Here is an 18561-nt window from a genome sequence, read left to right on the forward strand (position 1 = left end):
TAGATCTGATTTCTGATGAATGCTAAAAAGTCACCAAAAAAGTGTTGTTAGGTGGTTGACCTGTTCATGAACGACCACAGTGGAGTTTGCTACCACCATCTGCATGGGGTCGATCCAGAATAGGTTTCAGTATTCCTTTGTTACTGTGAGAAAAATCAGATTCACTGAGGAAATACATCAAATCTGATGTATTCGAAAAGAATTAATCTACTAATTTCACCTGCCTTAACAATTGCCATGACCGAAGCGGCTCTTGCTGGTGCAATCTCTCATAGAGCCTCTTTGCACATTTTCATGCTGCCTTTGTAAAAACGCAGTATGACCTGAAACTCCAATAATGAAAAACTATTTTGCAAGATTCAAACTAAAAAGTCTTCCCACATCCCATGACAATTATTAGCAACGTTTCTTTATTTACATTAAAGCAATTATTTCAAGGTTCGGGTGTGGCGCAGTGGGTTAGAGGTCCGTTGTAGCCACACGGTCAAGGGTTCCAAACCGTCCTAGTGCAAGCCTTTCATCCCCCGGGGGTCGACAAATTGGTACCAGACCTGTCTGGGAGATAAAAACACTGACGTCACACATCCGCTGGCCCCCACAATTCATTGTATAGGCCAACACGCGTTCGAAAACCTCATCGATTACGAATTCCAATAAAACGCATTGGCGCATCCCGAGTGGATTGATACGCCAGTGACTTTTTTATCCTTTTTAATTATTTCAAAGTGCAATTCGGCCCGTGCACTAATTAATTCACTAATTAACTAGTTTTTTTTCCATATGATCATTTCTTCTTTTCTTACGGAAGAAAGACAAGAACGGGAAAAGGGGAAATAGAGAGAAAAAAACTAGAAAAGAAAGAAAAAAATCTTGAATCTCAAAAGAAAAAAACTTCTCTTGAATGCAATACGCTTTTACAATTCATTCGCAACATCCCCTTCTATTTCAAGCATTCCAAGTAGTCGTAGACAAAAGGAGATCAATACCAAGTACTTGTTGATATGGTCGAAACGAGACTGGAAACCTTTTTTTTACACCGCTTCATTTTTCCATTATGTCGATTTTCATCTACATTTTACATTCATTTTACAATACTGTCACAATTATGTTCCACTGCTGGATGAATCTGACTCGTGCTAGATCATAGAGTTGTTTTTATTGAGATGAATTCTCATTTAAAGGCATCACATCACCCTACGAATATGGGGTGGTGGGGGTTTCAGGTGAGTTGTGCCTATAGGAGGTCGTAGATTGTGGGGAAGGGGGTGATTCCGTCCATTTCTTCCTAATTGCCGTAAAAAACAGCCCGGATGGTGCGGCGGGAGCACGACGCTGGCGCGCTCCAATCGAACTCGCTCGTAAAATAGCTCGAAGCCGCATCTTCCGGGCCGTTTTTACGGCAGTAAAAAAGAAATGGATGGAATCATCCTCCTTCCCACGATCTGCGACCCCGTATAGACATAACCCACCTGAAACCAGCACCACCTTAGATTCGTGGGGTGATGCCTTTAAACCCTCAATAAGATCTAACCCTCACCACTGTTTGATCTTATCCGACAAAGTAAGCGACATTACATTGATTTCGTTCTGAATTATCTCATCGTAGTCCGCGAGAAATAATGTGAGACCAAATATGAAAGCGCAGAATCTATCTCTCAGATAGATGCTTCTATAATTGAAGAACAGCTGAGACAATAGCGATATCGGTTCTTGACAACTAAACAGTGAACCCTCGCCAGTTTGGCGCCATTGACAACGCTTCAATCATGTTATTCCTGGCTTTATTGCCGTCAACGATTTCATGATCAGACCTTAGAAAGGAAATGTACTTGGAACCGGTGATTTGTCGGCTACCGCGGATTACGGTGTCTCTCTTATAGGAATATTTCAGTCCTTTTCAAAATAAGATCACAACTTAAACAACACGCCCTTGCTCATCGGAGCTAAACCTAATACGGCGTCTTTTGCCGGTTACTTAAAGCTGAGCATATCTCTGACGAAATCTTTCTCAACGATGCTGACTTCTCCCTACTTCATTTTGTCGAAAGAAGCTATTTGTTGTGATGAAGAATTTTTCTTCGAGTGAATAGAATGAATTGCAATGAGTTTACTACCGCGACCGCGACCAACAACAACATGAACAATACAATACATGGCAAATTTTTCAAACAACGAGCGAACAACACATGTACAGATTTACAATGTTTCAAACCCAAAGTCTAAAATATCTGACAAAAATAGCAGTTCGCCAACAAGAACGCAGAAAAAAATACTACACTCGGTTGAGAATAGAAATAGAAGGAAGAAACTTTTCAGGAAACCTATTCTTACACTGATACCTGGGAACGACTTCTGCAGCAAACCCAACGACAGATCAGAAAAACCAACAAAGTATTGAAGAACAGGGTACAGATCAAGACAAACACTTGTAGTTCACTGTAAACGGCGAATCCTCTTTTAAATCGTTAAGAAGTGATGCTAAGTAGAAACCGATCCATTTTGTAGCCTGGAAGACATCAGTCGAATAATTGGTGGAACGCCATCATAAAATGATGTTTGTTTTCAATTGTTAATTCAGGAGCAACATTAACATCATAGAAAGGGTTATAGTGAGAAGAGAGAAGCAGCGTTCAAAAACTACTCCTAGTAAGATGGAACAAAGAAAATTGAGGCAAATGTTAACAGTTAGGTCCTACAAGAATGCGTAGACGCACATCAGATAAAAACCACTAACCATGCTTCTTCGCACATGGGAAGTGCACAAATCTATTGTCTACATTGATGGCCGCTCCAGAGTTCTTACATATCCAACAAGTCTGAACTGCAACTTTTACGCGAATGCTGACACTAACAGCAGCGAGGAAGAGTTTAGAATTAACTTTTCTGATAAACGGAGCGCACAGAAAGTAAAACCAACGTAAAAGATGGTTATGCATTTGTTTAAGATTTAAATCACGAAATAAACACATCAAATACTAGAATATCTCCAATTTGCTTGTTCCGGCACCAATCACCTGTTTCCAAAATTCATGAAGTTTCTCTTCCAGCATTGTCAACTGATTTCCCCTCATCTGTACATCTGGAGCCCAGAGAATACAGTCTCCATGGAACCAAACATCTATGCAGTACGTTTCTGTCCTTGACAGCTGAAACTTTCAGGTGTATAAAAAAGAAGAGAATGTCCCCTAATTAAGAAAAATAATGATGTGATTAAAATCAAATTGAATTAATTGAAGAAAATTCTTCCTTCAATGAATCATGACAATTTGCTGGGACAATGGACAATCCACAACATTATACGAGCAGCACTCAGATCTAACATCGTGCAATATAGCACAAAGCACGAAATATATAATAGATTAGAGATATGTTCCTTGTCTATGTTACTGACTTCTTTGTGTGTATATGAAAGAAACGCAACCTGCATATGAATTAGGCCTGCATACAGTCTACTTCTACTTTTCAGTTCAATATCACATGTTTGTCCTTATTTCCCGAAAAAAATGCAAAATTGTCGTACGTGATGCAGCCTCTTAGCTCTGAAATGTGCTCAAAACCTACTAGAATCACTACAACGGCTAATTATCAAACGGATGCAATATCTTATTTTATTTTCGGACATCACGTCTCATTTTCTTTGCAAACATCTCGTGAGTTTGACGCAGAATCGACTCCAACAGTTGCAGTCGCCGAAAATAGTTTTCTCGGGCAAAGAACTCACCAAAATTCTTGTGATAAGAATAGCTATTAGTTGATTGACACCTTTCTAATATTCTCGAGAAAAACATCCCGACAGTGATCGACATACATCAATCCTGCGTAAGATAACTGTACCGCATAAAAGGAAGCGAATCATCTGCTCTGCATGAATAACAACCATGAAGTTGTTAGCCACCGTCGCCCTTTTAGGGTTGGCCCTCGCCTCAACCTTCACATGGAAACCGACGCCTCAAATCCATGAAGAGGTGTTCCGTCCTGGTCGCGAGTACCGCTACCTTTTCGACGGCCAAGTCACCACCGGCCTCGCTTTGCCTAACACTCAGCAATCTGCCACTCGAATCCAGGCTATGGTCAACTTGCAGCCTGTTGATGAGCGCATCTTCCTGTTCCAACTAAGGGAAGTCCGTTTTGGAACCATCCAAGAGGAGTTCGAGCCCCGTCACCTTCTTCCTTTTGAGCACTACCAGATTGTGAAACTTGACGAAGAGCAAAAAGAAATGCTAAAGATGCCAATTCGATTCGCATACAGACACGGACTGGTCGGCGAAATTGAGTTCTCTGAGGAGGACAAACCGTGGTCCGTGAACATCAAGAAAGCCATTATCAACATGCTCCAGGTACGCAAAAGAAAAGTCGATGCTTAGAGGTAAAACTCTGCCAGAAAAATCTGTTGTAGATCAATCTCCTAAAAAGAGATGAGACCAGAACACGCGATCGTGAAGACGAGGCCGAAAATAAGAACTTCTTTGTCGCTGTAGAGGTAAGGGCCCAATAACAGCGATAAGCGGAGAAAATAAGTTATCTCTTTCAGAGAACCCTCGAGGGCGAATGCGAGGTTGAATATACAACCACCCAGACCGAAACTGAAAAGGTGCAATGGACGAAATCTATCAACTTCCAAAAGTGCAACGTTCGTCCAGAGGTGGGAATGGTATTAGTTCCTTTGGTTGATAAAATACTTCCTGAAAAGCGATTCACTGAAACATAGGACATAGTCACGTATTTAGGTCCAGTACGGTATTCGCATGCGTGACATGAAGAACAACGATGAGAAGCTCTTCACCACAGTCATGAAGTTTGATGTCACTGGGAACAGGGATGAGTACCTCGTCCGCGAAGTCGAACTCAAGTCCCAGTATAAATTTGTACCTCTCTCAAAGAAGCACGAGCTCATCACTTCTATTGTCAACAACAAAATGACTCTCGTCTATGCTGGCAAGGTTGAGGCACAGATCCCCAACATCCGCCACCACCGCACCGAGAATCTCATTTACAACTCTGAATGGGAACTTTCAGAGGAGAAGTTTGCTATGACCGGTGACGAGAAGTATCTTCATCGCGTCCCAGAATGGAAGAACAAAATGGAGCACATCGAAAAGATCATTAACACTATGATCCGCCACATGGAAGAGAAGGTTGATCTCGAGAACTCACATATGTTTGCTCGTCTTGTTAAGTTGCTGCGTCTCTGTCGTGAGCAGGAACTCATAAGAATTGAGCGATTCATGGAAGGTCATGAGAAGGCTCACCACAAGATCAGAGCCCTATACTACGATGCTCTCGCTATGGCTGGCACGAAGGTGACTGTCACCTACCTGATGAACAAAATCGTCGAAGAGAATATTGACAACATAAAGGCAGCTCGCCTCCTTAAAGCTTTAGCTGAAGTTCGCATTCCATCAGAGCACATTGCCAACGAAGTTCTCCGCGTTTGTGAGAGTGGTATTGCTGAGAAGGTTCCATATCTGAAGCAGTCATGCTGGCTCACTTATGGAGCAATCTTCAACGGACTTTGCAACAAAGAAATGCTTGCTGTTCACCGATTTGAAAAGGTCTGCCCTCGTGAGCTCAAAGAGAAATTTGTTCGCAAGGTGATCGACATCTTTGAGAAGGTTGAGACCCGATACGAGAAAGTCCTTATGCTGAAGACACTTGCTAACGCTGGTGTTGACATCTCTGTATTTAACCTGGAGAAGATCATCTATGATAAAGAACAAGAGAAGACCATCAGAATCGAAGCAATCAACGCTCTTCGCAGACTCCGCCACATTATGCCACGTAAAGTTCAGAGCATTCTGATGCCCATCTATAAGAATCGTCTCGAAAAGGACGAAATTCGTATGGTTGCCCTCCGCAGAATCCTAGAGACCGAACCAGAGCAAGTTATCATCGACCAGATCGTCCACCAGATGGAAGTGGAGCGTGATCAGCAGCTGCGAGCGTACACATTCAGAACCTTGAAGACTATCTCCGAATTCCCTGAAATCAACGAAAAGACTGTTCTTCGTGTGAATAAGGCCTTGAGAACTGTTGATTGCGAATTCTACGAGCGCTTGCACAAACGTGTCTTCCGCTGGACTGTCAGGAACATTGACAAGAGATATGGCGCCTCGGTGACAATGGACAACCTCATGACGAAGGACAGCGTTCTGCCAAAAGAGTTGCTCACTTCTCTTGATGCAATTCTTGGAGGTGATTGGTACAAGCATTTCCTGCAGTTTGGAATCTCCCAGCAGAACGTCGAAGAGATTCTCAACAAGCTTTTGCGCAAGTTTGAAGATGAGGACATGGAACAGCTCGTTGTTCGTGGAAAGCGCTCTACCATCTATGCTCCATCCGAGATCTTCAGACGGATCTACGAGAAGCTGAACTTCGTACGTCGTCACCATGACAAAGAAGAACCTCACCTGATGCTCTACATTCGTTACAAAGACATGGACTATGCCTTCCTGCCCATCGATGTTGACACCATCCCACAGTTCTTCAAGAACATGGTGCGTGACGGAAAGCTCGAACTTGACGAAATTGAGCGCCTTCTTGCTACCGGAACCCATTTCAGCAAGACCGCTGGATTCTACATTTATGAATATGAAAGGAAGATTCCAACAACTCTAGGTCTACCTCTTAAGCTGACCTCAAAGATGCCAACTGTTGGAACACTCCAAGGTCACGTCAAGATGGAGATGGAGCCGAGACAATCGAAGACATTCGATGGACTCCGCCTTCGCCTTGTCCTCAATCCCAAGATCGCAACCACCCATGTAGTGAGAGTCGTTGTCATTAATCCTATTGTTGAGAGCGGCTTCAAGATGCTACATTCTGCTACTTTCGAGCATCCGATCGAGACTGAGACTGAAGTCACTTGGAGGCACCAACTCCGAGTTAAGACCACTTTCCGACCACTAGAGCAGAAAAAGAACGTTTTCCACCTCCAGTCACGTCCAGTTACCTTCATCCGCCACATGAGGAAGACTTTGCACGCCTATCCTGAACCAACCGAAGTCACCCTTCACCTGCATGAACACCTTTATCCAGTGAAGTCGTTCGAACACACCTACCTCAAGCGATATGGACAGAAGGTCATTATCACCGGAACTATGCATCGCCCTGTTATTCGCAAAATGGAAAGCCTACTGAACCCTGTTCTCTTCGGATACAACACCATCGATATCCATGTAGAACCAACAGAGGACATACCGAAGGAATACGTCTTCAACATGGAGTTGGAGACCTTTGTACCAGAAAGGATGGAAAGGCCCGAACTCGAGAAGGTGTTCAAGAACAACGATGAATTTTTTGAGATTGAAGATGAACTTGAGCCAAGACGCAGGGAAGAGCGCAGGACCCGCCTTTCTACTTACGTGAGAAATTTCCAAATTGAGAAGGCCTACAAACACCGCCTCTTCTGCAAGCTTGAGACTGTTGGTCAGCGTGAGAAGCACGAAGCCGAGATGGAGCTCAGAGCTGTATGTGACAATAAGTACCGATTCTGCCGCACTAACTTGCTACTCCGCCGCACCCCTCTCGAAAAGGAAAACCATCATTGGGAAATGAGACTTGATGCCCAGACAATGTATCCACAGATCCCGAAGTCTTTCGAACAGCTTAAGGAAATGCTCAACCGCCAATTCCATGGAATCATCGACGTCACATGGGGAAGTGAACAAAGGAACACCGCCTTCATTCGTATGCAGGGAGAGCAGACCCGCGAGCAGAAAATGTGGATGAACGAATTGGAGCGCAAAGAAAACAAATTGACTGAGATGGAAAAATTGAGAATTGCTTCTCATCTCAACCTCTACAAGATAATGGTTAAGTATGAGGTGAACCGCGAAACCGAGCACTACATGAGCAAACTCTTCACACTGCTCAATACATGGAAGATGTGGAACACTGAGTACGAAATGGTTAACAACAAGGAACGAGTTCTTCGAGTGCAGATGGAGATTGAGCCTATGAACCGCCGGACTTTCGATCTCCGTATCGAAACCCCAGAGAAACGCATTGTAATGAGGAACCTTAAGATGCCGCTCAGACTACCCACCCTCAATATCCATGACATGAACGAACTCGAACTGACTAGTGTGAAGGACGTCGTTCGCCATGTCGTAAAGCACAACCGAGCTGAATGCACTGTCAGAACTAGGGAGACTAACACCTTCGATAACCTCCGTCTCAGAACCCCACTCACCACCTGCTACTCTGTACTAGCCAAGGATTGCCATTCGGAGGAGCCGCGCTTTGCCGTTATGATGAAGAAGATTGAGAAGGACCGCGAGGAGAAGAAATTGAAGATTGTCACTCCTCATTATGTCTACGAGCTCGAGATGATCAACAACGAGCTCGCTGTGAAAATCAATGACAGAAGAATCCATCATGAAGAATTCAAAAAGCACAGAGTCATGAGAGTCGACGAGAACCTTTACAAGATCGATATCGAAGATGTTGTCGTGTTGTTCGACGGATACGAAGCCAATATCAAGCTTTCACACATGTACAAGAACATGCAATGCGGAATCTGCGGCCACTACGATGGAGAGGTGAGTCTCCAAGTATGCTTCCCCACTCAAATTCAGAAGTGAGTCATAAGACCACGTGTTTTCAGAAGTGGAACGATCTTCGTCGCGCTGACAACGAAGAAACAGAGACAGTTGAGGACTTCCACCGCAGCTACATAGCCAAAGATGAAAACTGCGAGATCGATGAGAATGAATTCAAAAAAGAAAGTAACCATCGTCTTGAGAAAGATCTGATGCACCGCAACTACCGTCTCAGGGAGGAGAAAGAACTGAGAGACGAGTACCGCGAGGACAGACGCCGTTACCAGGACGAATGGAACGAAAAGGACAAAGAAAGATATGAAAGAGATGAGACATACGAGAGAGAAGAGGAGATGGAAACTCGAGGTGACCCTTTCATACTTTCACCAATTTCTTACACATTCTTAGTCAAGTATTTTAGAACCAATCCTTCGGACCCGCGTTATCGAGCGTGAACGCCATGTCTGCTTCTCACTGGAGCCCGTCCGCGAATGCCCAAAGAACACCATCGTGAAGAGAAATGAAGAAGAAGAGAGAGAAGTCGAATTCACTTGCCTACGTGAGAACTCCAACACTAGACGTCTCCTCCGCAAGGCTCGTGAGGAGGTCATTCCACGCCATCTTCTTGAAGGAGAGCGCTGGATGACCACTATCCGCGTCCCAAAAATCTGCACCGTCTATTGAATGACTTCGCATTGACATACAAATAATCAATAAATATGTGGAATTTAGCTTTATGCAGAACATGTCATTCAGAATAGCCCTTATCATTGGTAGAGAAAAAGAAGATTAAATCACCTCACCTCTTTCTAGCTTTAAGTGAACTTAATACATGACCACAAAACAATGACACTAGAAAGAGCAGAACAATTACGCTAGTCACCAACCATAATAGGACTGTAGAATATTGACTGTTAGAAGATTAAGAAGCCTAATGAAATGTGAAAGCAACTCAGTTCGGGAACCTTCAGATTGGAGGGAAAGAGAATTATAGATCATGAAAAGAAGTACACCTCAGTCCACTGCTACCCTTACTCTACTCTTCAGTCGTATTTGCCTTTGAATTCAGCTCAGGTTAAAACGGTACTATTAAAATAGCAGCCATTTACATTAAAAATGATCGTAATCATTTTTTTCAAACTCAGAGATACTAACACTCATTTTGAATGTTAGTATACAACAATTGGAAGGGATAAGTAAAAGATCGTTACTAATTCTATCATGTTCAAACTGAATTGTGAATAAAGCAATCGACAAACAAATCTTTGAACTTGTTGATAGTCGAATTTAAGCAACAGCCAAGATTGTTAACAAAATTTATTGCGGCCGTAATAAATTTTGTTACAATCTTGGCTGTTGCTTAAATTCGACTATCAACAAGTTGCAATCTCTATGCCAAGATTCAAGGAAAGTCGAACTTTCGCAAATCTTTGAACGTTCAGTAAAGATTTCGTCTTCCACACAAATGACGAAAATAAACACTTGCTGTTAGTAGAGCTAAAAATGAAGTCTTTGATATGCTGCATATAAGCAAATCACATTCGTTTGAAACATTGCTCAAGAAACTAAAAACATTACCCTTTACGTCTTTCACTTGAAATTAGAGTAAAACATAACACTACCAATAGTAGTATGATTCAAGTTGCTTTTAAATTAAAGGCATCACTCCACGAATCTGAGGTGGTACGGATTTCTGTGAAGTATTCTTATAAGGGATAGTAGATTATGGAGAGGAGAGTGATTCCGTCCATTTCTTCCTAATTGCCGTAAAAACGACTCGGAAGATGAGGCTTCGAGCTTTCCGGCGCGCTACTTTCTACAGCGAGTTCGATTGGAACGCGTCACCTTTGTGCGGCGGCGCCTCTTCCGGGCCGTTTTTTACGGCAATTAGGAAGAAATGGACGTAATCACCCTCCTCTCTATAATCTACTATCCCTTATAAGAATACTTCACCTGAAATCTGCACCACCTCAGATTCGTGGGGTGATGCCTTTAAGGAAATCGAAAGAGAATCAAGAAGAGGATGTTCTCGTAAAAAATAAATTAAAAATACTACCTTTAACGACTTTTTGAAGAGGAAACTTGGCCACTGCCCTTCAGGTCGCATGTTCACATAGTAAGGACCAAAAAGGTCACCAAGATCATCTTGAGCAGATCTTTGATGACAAAGTGCACACATCCATAGAGTTTGCAGTGCTTCTGGCCGGATATCTACCTGTAAAGAGATTATTGATCTCAAATAATATCCTTGCATTTAAAGGACCTCAAAAAAGCAGTGACACCTGAAAAATTCGATTGATCTGCGCCTCCTCTGCTCTTTTAATAAGATTATTATGGGTTTCAGAGTTTCTTATTTTGGGTGTGCAGCTACCAGAGCCATTAACCTGGAAAACAAAACTGTTACGAAACAATTTTAAAGAAATCCTTCGTTATTTCTAGAAACAGAAATCGCCCATGCATGTGAAGTACAGAGTGAAGATTCTTGGCTACTTTAGTCACAAAAGTTCAGAAATTAAAACAGCAAACAATTTCCGATAAAAATAAGCCGATTTCAAAAAGAGAGAAAGTGTAGCGAAGCATGAGAGCAAGTGTTAGTTCCGCATAATTCTGGAAATCACAAGACTACAGACGGTGTGCACTTCCAAGAGTAGAAAGGATGACTGTTTAGGTAGGTGATTGCAGTTAAAACAGCGCATAACGAAATTGACGTATTGTGGAAACCCGACGGAAAATATAGAGTTCGTGGTGCAGATTATGAGTATGAACTTAGCTTCTCTCATTTCCCTCTAACTGTTCTGGAGAAAAGCGTAGGAAACGGTGTTTATACTTGCGAGATACGTGAGAATGCCCTTTGCTGTGCCCGTACCCCATTTTATAGCTATCTGACGCACTAACTAGACGTCGAGGGGCACGTCGCATCATTTTATACCTCTCTGCCGCACCAATCCGACGCCGCTGCACCTATCGCATTCCCTTTCATAGATTTCAGGCACCAGCACACCAATCCGATGCCGTGGGAGCCGTCGCACCCCATTTTATAGCTATCTGGCGCCGGAGCACCACCACCGCGTGTTGGCCTATACAATGACTTGCGGGGGCCAGTCGATGATCAAAACAGTGTTTTTATCTTCCAGTTGTGCGAAAGTTCGACTTTCCTTGAATCTTGGCATAGAGACTGCAACTGGTCGATAGTCCAATTTAGCAACAGCCAAGAACCCGAAATTGTAGCTCGCAGAACTTTGGAGGCGTTTTGGATAAACGCTAAAAGTCCAAAAATGAATAGAAAGGAAGAAGCATAGCATGACCAACCAGCTGGCTCTGTATCAAGACCTTTGCGGGTTTTGATCTACGGGGTCATATGCGGGTCGCATCCTAACTAGTATTAGCGGAGCGATATTATCACGCGGAGGACCGCTAATATCACGGCAACACGGCTAGCTAGGTAAGCATAACATTTTGGACTCTTTTGGTTTCGATTTTGGATGTAGCATCTTAGGGAATGATGACTTGTTCTGGATGAGGCATTTGAGAGGATATATCACAAATGATCTGACTTTCCAGGCTCTGACGAAAGCGACGACGCCGAAACGTTAGTCGTAATAAAGTTTGTTAACAATCTTGGCTGCTGCTAAATTAGACTATCGACAAATGTTTTTATCCCCTCCACCCAGACAAATTTAGCACCAATTTATCCAATTCTCCGGAGGGATGAAAGACTTGGTTTGCACAAGGACGGTTTCGTACCATTGATTGTGTGGCTACAACATACCTCAAACCGACTGCGCCACACCTGTCTCTATATATTAAATATATAGTCGAGTCAAAACGACATGAAGCACGGTGCAGTTGCGTTAGTGGTTATGCTCGTTGCTGCGGGGCGAAGCGGTTAGAATCTAGGGGTGTCCTTGCTGACATTGCTCCTCGCTGATGGTCCCAACTCGATTCTAACCGTTATCTCCACCGCCAGCGCAACCGCTTACGCAACTGCAACGTGTTTCATGTCCTTTTAACTCTACTAAACATATACGTTAAAGAATATTAAAACAGCACAAATACGCAACTTTAGACAGCAATTCCAATCCAGTTGAGAAATAGAACAAAAAAGAAATTTTTTGCGCGACTCCGAATTTTTGCGCGACTCCAAATTTTTGCGCAGCGGTTGAGCAGCGTCAACAGAGCATTGTGCTGCGTTTGCCTTATCCCCCGCCCATCACATCCACGTCTAATGAGATGCGACACATGCCTCGCAGGGGGACGCTCTGTTATTGCTTCTGTGCGGAGCGTCGATCAATTACGTATAGAGATACATCGAACGATTGCATAGGAGATCCAGAAATAGAAAATAATAGTGTTTTACTCGTGAAACAAACAAATCAGAACTTTTACAAACTATTGCAGTATCATACGTGCATTAAAGGCATCACCTCACGAATCTGAGGTGGTACGGATTTCAGGTGGAGTATTCTTATAAAGGATAGTAGATTATGGAGAGGAGGGTGATTCCGCCCATTTCTTCCTAATTGCCGTAAAAAACTATCCGGAAGATTCGGCGCCGCACAAGGCTGGCGCGCTCCAGTCGAACTTCCTGTGGACAATAGTGAGAATGCTGGAGCCGTATCTTCAGGGCTTTTTTTAAGGCAATTAGGAAGAAATGGACGGAATCACCCCTTCTCCATAATCTACGATCCCGTATACGAATACTCCACCTAAAATCTGTACCACCTCAGATTCGTGGAGTGATGCCTTTAAATACTCTGCATGAATACAAATATATCTATTACATAATGTATCTTCTACATAGTTTCTAAATATATGTTCTACATAGTTTTTTTTCAGTCACAAATCTACGCCCTCCAACGACCAGGTTCTCGTTTCTACACTTTTTAACTTTTATTTTGGAATTTTCAGCTTCATTTATGTTTTTTTGACGTTGTTTTGTTCTTGTGCAAATTTCCTATGCGGTCAAGAGGTACCCGCATGATGTGCCGCCGCGTATCCAGGAGGCTAATGAGCAATTAGCGATGGTGCGTGTCCTAAAGAGATTCACTTTCGTTGGCACCCAAATAGCTGACTCTGCTTACCTACCGCTAATCATACGCTGCATCACCGGCTAGGATATAATTCACTATCTACTAAATTGTTTTCGAGAATCAGACACATTCACTGCAATTTTGTGGCGTGAGGTGATCTCAATTTTGTAATCGTAGCATAAGCAAGAGAAATCCTCACGTGAAATATGGGATAAGGATGTATCTGATAGCTTCAAATTACGTGCATAAAAATTTCCGTTAGAACGGAATATTCCAGCTCTCAAAGGTAACGGTAATGGGAATTACCGTTATCCTGTAACTCCCAAGTTTTTTTTAGCCTAATTTATTTCTAAACCTCTGCATCTCTGTCTTCTTGGAACTTACAGGAAGAAAAATTGTTCAAATTTGGTAAGATTCCTAGACTTTCTGAAGGTGATATAAAAACAAACTCACTCCCCTTCTTCATTAGAGCACCATACGAATCCCATGTACTTCTATCTAACACTATTATTCTTTTACTTATTTGGTAATTTCGACTCACCACTCTTCTTTGCATATTTCCTTGTAAGCGCAATTTTCTGCGTCTCTGTGGCTAGAAGAACATCTATGATGGTTGTCTGCGTCTTCATGAATGACTGGGGCGTGACCTCGTCGAGGTATGTTCGCGTATACGTGGGACCCTCTTTACCGTTCCCCGTCTCCCTGACGCCCCGCTCACGCCACCCTCTCCACCCATTTCGCCGCGTCTGCAGCTCATAGGACTAGTTTTTTTTGCCGCACCTGCAGCTCTCATGATGCGCTTTTAAAATTGAACAAAAAGGAAAGTACCTGGTATTAGAGGCTGTTTGAAACTCTACATAAAATATGCTTGTAAGTTAATATAAAAGAAGGAAAGAATGAAAGAGTTTTGTATAAGTGATGTGCCATTTAGAAATGCGAGTGAAAACGATATTATCCTGTTTTGACTTGTTAGGTGGAAACCACTCATCCATCTCTGGCAATGCAAAAGATCTTTCAAAAAATGTCCCAGTGATAGGTGAATGTTTTTTCGCTCTCTAGGAAATTCTTTTTGCTCATCTAGCTGGGTAAAATTGACGTACAACGATCAACGAGGCGCGAATAATGCCTCACAGACATACACTGTACCTAAAGGTATATCTCGAAGATACAAAGGTCTCTGTTCGCCACTAATACACCTAACTTACATTAATTTAACGCAGAGAATAGATAGAAATGAAACGATAAAACGCTGTTGAAAGAGAATTGAAGAACCATACAAATTTTTACTGTATAAAAAGTACAAGCAGGGGTTGAAATATTCGACATGCGCTCTATATAAACATTCTATCTATGTAAAATTTTGAAAAGGTAAAATGTAGAAAGAAGTTTGTAGAATGTATACAAATAATAAGCACATAAAGTTGCTGTACGCATAGCTGCTGCAGTTGAAAGTTGAACATGAATTCGTTGAATGGCGTCGTGACAAACACATACTTATGCACTGCGAGTTTATATAGAAGAGTTAGGGCGTGAAATGTGTGAAATTATGAGATGTGTGGAAATATATGCGCAAACTCTGATGTACGGGTAAAATAAACTTATACTTAATAAATTTATTATAGCGCATATTATTGGAAATAAAAGAGAAGTACATCCTTCTATAACTTTAAATGAGTAAAGATTATCTCAAAAAGATGCTGCAGGGGAAAAAATAACATGCATATATTTCCACATCTCATAATTTCACATATTTCACGCCCCAATTCTTTTATATAAACCTGCATAAGTATGTTTGTCACGATGCAGCTATGCGTACAGCAACTTTATGTGCTTATTATTTGTATACATTCTTTAAACTTCTTTCTACATTTTACCTTTTCAAAATTTTACATAAATGAAATGTTTCTATAGAACGCATGTCAAATAATTCAATTCTTGCTTGTACGTTTTATACAGTAAAAATTTGTATGGTTCTTCAATTCTCTTTCAACAGCGTTTTATCGTTTCATTTCTATTTATTCTCTGCGTTAAATCAATATAACAGGTTAGGTGTATTAGTGGCGAACAGAGACCTTTGTATCTTCGAGATAAACCTCTTGGCACAGTATATGTCTGCGAGGCATTATTCGCACCTCATTGGTCGTTGGATGCCAGTCTTACCCAGTTAGATAAGCAAAAAGAATTTCCTAGAGAGCGAAAAAACATTCACCTATCACTGGGACATTTTTTGAAAGATCTTTTGCATTGCCAGAGATGGATGAGTGGTTTCCACCTAACAAGTCAAAACAGGATAATGTCGTTTTCACTAGCATTTGTAAATGGCACATCATTTATACAAAACTCTTTCATTCTTTCCTTCTTTCATATTAACTTACAAGCATATTTTATGTAGAGTTTCAAACAACATCTAATACCGGATACTTCCTTTTTCGTACAATTTTAAAAGCGCATCATGAGAGGTGCAGGTGCGGCAAAAAAAAAACTCGTCGTAAGAGCAGCAGGCGCGGCGAAATGGGTGGAGAGGGTGGCGTGAGCGGGGCGTCAGGGAGACGGGGGAACGGTAAAGAGGGTCCCGGCGGATTCTACGCGAATGCCTCCGAGGCATAACATGCCCTGTGGATATGCCGGCGGATACGCGAACGAAAAAAGGGAGTGAGTTTGTTTTTATATCACCTTCAGAAAGTCTAGGAATCTTACCAAATTTGAACAATTTTTCTTCCTGTAAGTTCCAAGAAGACAGAGATGCAGAGGTTTAGAAATAAATTAGGCTAAAAAAAACTTGGGAGTTACAGGATAACGGTAATTCCCATTACCGTTACCTTTGAGAGCTGGAATATTCCGTTCTAACGAAAATTTTTATGCACGTAATTTGAAGCTATCAGATACATCCTTATCCCATATTTCACGTGAGGATTTCTCTTGCTTATGCTACGATTACAAAATTGAGATCACCTCACGCCACAAAATTGCAGTGAATGTGTCTGATTCTCGAAAACAATTTAGTAGATAGTGAATTATATCCTAGCCGGTGATGCAGCGTATGATTAGCGGTAGGTAAGCAGAGTCAGCTATTTGGGTGCCAACGAAAGCGAATCTCTTTAGGACACACACCTTCGCTAATTGCTCATTAGCCTCCTGATACGCGGCGGCACATCATACGAGTACCTCTTGACCGTTCCGCGCCCAAAGCCTTCAAGGCATGCTATTTGAGGTGATGTTCAAGGTTCTTAAAGGCATCACCCCACGAATCTGAGGTGGTGCAGATATCAGGTGGAATGTTCGTATACGGGATGGGAGACTATGGAGGGAGGGGGGAGGGGGGGGGTGATTCCGTCCATTTTTTCCTAAATGCCGTAAAAAACGGCCCGGAAGATACGGCGCCGCACATGGCTGGCGCGCTCCAGTCGAACTCATTGTGGAAAATAGTGCGCCAGAACGCCTGAACCTTCCGGACCGTTTTTTACGGCAATTAGGAAGAAATGGACGGAATCACCTCCTCTCCATAGTCTCCCATCCCGTATACGAATACTCCACCTGAAATCCGTACGACCTCAGATTCGTGGAGTGATGACTTTAAAGAAGTTAGGTACAGAATCACTCGGTAGAAGTAAATTGCACCTCAATTAGTTTCCACTGACTACTGCAAAATGTCTGACTCTTTTAAAAAACAGTCGAAAAATCGAATAAATACAAGCGCCCCGGCTATTCGAAAATTGCACTGCATTGCCAGAATATAATAGGGTCAAAACGACATGGAGCACGTGTTGTATTGCGTACGCGGCTTCTCTCGAGGCGCTTCGGTGGAACGTAGCGGCCAGGAGCGTGGTGAAAGCCTTGCTGGCACCACCCATCGCTGCAGTTTGCGATGGTCCTAACTCGGTTCCAACTGCTGCTTCCACCGCGCCGCGTACGCAAATGCACCGCAACTACACTCGTGATTCATGTCATTTGACTCGACTATACGTCGCTCACCTTCAAAAATGCCATATCGTCATCCTTTGCTTTTCTCTTCGAAGATGAAAATTTTGCCTTAAGTTTTCTTGCTTCTCGAACATTCTCGACATCTAAAAAAACGGATATGAAATACGGAGACAATGACAATTATTTCTGAGAGCATGATCATCTTAATCTTTCTGCAAAAAGGCATCTACATCTACACATCAACTTAGAAGATCTGTCTTTCTGAGATCCGGTATGCACTTAAACTGGTCATTTGTCGTAATAATTCCTAACACTACAGTTCAAAAGAACTATTGAATAGAGCACTACTGAGAGTATAGTCGGGTCAATACGACATGAATCACGAGTGTAGTTGCGGTGCATTTGCGTACGCGCTCGAAATGGCGCCGTGGAGGCAGCAGTTGGAAGCAACTTGGGACCGTCGCAAACTGCAGCGATGGGTGGTGCCAGCAAGGGTTTCACCACGCTCCTGGCGGCCACGCTCCACCGGAGCGCCTCGAAGAAGCCGCGTACGCAATTGCCTACGTGCTCCATGTCGTTTTGACCCTACTGTATTTCTATGTATGTCCCCGACACATCCCGTTTGGGAAGAGAACTAAGTGAAATATTTGGAGAAAGAGGTACTCATACTGGTTGGAGAACGAGAATTCAAACACTAAGCAACAAATCATTTGTAAACTCTTCATTAAATGAACTCACATTCCTCGTCTTCCTTCTTAACGTTACGCCTTCTCTTCTTTGCTTTCTTCTTAATCCCCTTCTTACTGATATTGTCAGAGGATTCCACCTCCATAAAATCCAGAAAGAAAAGGAAAGAAAGGGAGAGGAGACCGACGATACACAAAACCAAGGACCCTGAAATCCGCCTGTTCAAGCAGCTTTTTTTTTGAAAAAGCAAGCGCAGTCGTGAGAAGAACGTCGTCGTGTGTAACTGCGGATGGTTATTGAAATCAAGCAATTAGCGCTCGTGCAACTTCAATAGTCATCCGTCGCTGTGTTACAGCTCCCGAAGTGAATTCTCTAATTGTCTT

The 18561-nt window shown here is 42.6% G+C and overlaps 3 protein-coding genes across 4 annotated transcripts; 1 reads left to right on the forward strand and 2 right to left on the reverse strand.

Moving 5' to 3' along the window:
- Window positions 1-2465: 2465 nt before the first annotated feature.
- On the reverse strand, window positions 2466-3810 carry RB195_001986 (uncharacterized protein; the record flags this gene model as incomplete). The annotated part of the gene is made up of 4 exons (XM_064199024.1): window positions 2466-2506; window positions 2735-2816; window positions 3015-3146; window positions 3763-3810. The coding sequence occupies 4 exons, from the start codon at window positions 3808-3810 to the stop codon at window positions 2466-2468; spliced, it is 303 nt and encodes a 100-aa protein (XP_064054905.1).
- Window positions 3811-3878: 68 nt separating this feature from the next.
- Window positions 3879-9224, forward strand: RB195_001987 (uncharacterized protein; the record flags this gene model as incomplete). The annotated part of the gene is made up of 6 exons (XM_013442968.2): window positions 3879-4337; window positions 4397-4480; window positions 4532-4642; window positions 4728-8540; window positions 8606-8906; window positions 8962-9224. 6 exons carry the CDS (start codon window positions 3879-3881, stop codon window positions 9222-9224), a joined length of 5031 nt encoding a protein of 1676 aa, XP_013298422.2.
- Window positions 9225-10075: 851 nt separating this feature from the next.
- Window positions 10076-18323, reverse strand: RB195_001988 (uncharacterized protein; the record flags this gene model as incomplete). 2 transcript variants are annotated; one of them, XM_064199025.1, is made up of 5 exons in its annotated part: window positions 10076-10105; window positions 10597-10755; window positions 10823-10924; window positions 17543-17634; window positions 18230-18323. In XM_064199025.1, the coding sequence occupies 5 exons, from the start codon at window positions 18321-18323 to the stop codon at window positions 10076-10078; spliced, it is 477 nt and encodes a 158-aa protein (XP_064054906.1). The 2 variants fall into 2 exon arrangements, with proteins under 2 accessions (XP_064054906.1, XP_064054907.1); XM_064199026.1 differs by lacking the exon at window positions 10076-10105 and adding an exon at window positions 10477-10530.
- Between the last annotated feature and the right edge of the window lie 238 nt (window positions 18324-18561).

This window comes from Necator americanus, chromosome IV (genome assembly GCF_031761385.1).
Source record: "Necator americanus strain Aroian chromosome IV, whole genome shotgun sequence".
NCBI classification, from domain to species: Eukaryota; Metazoa; Nematoda; class Chromadorea; order Rhabditida; family Ancylostomatidae; genus Necator; species Necator americanus.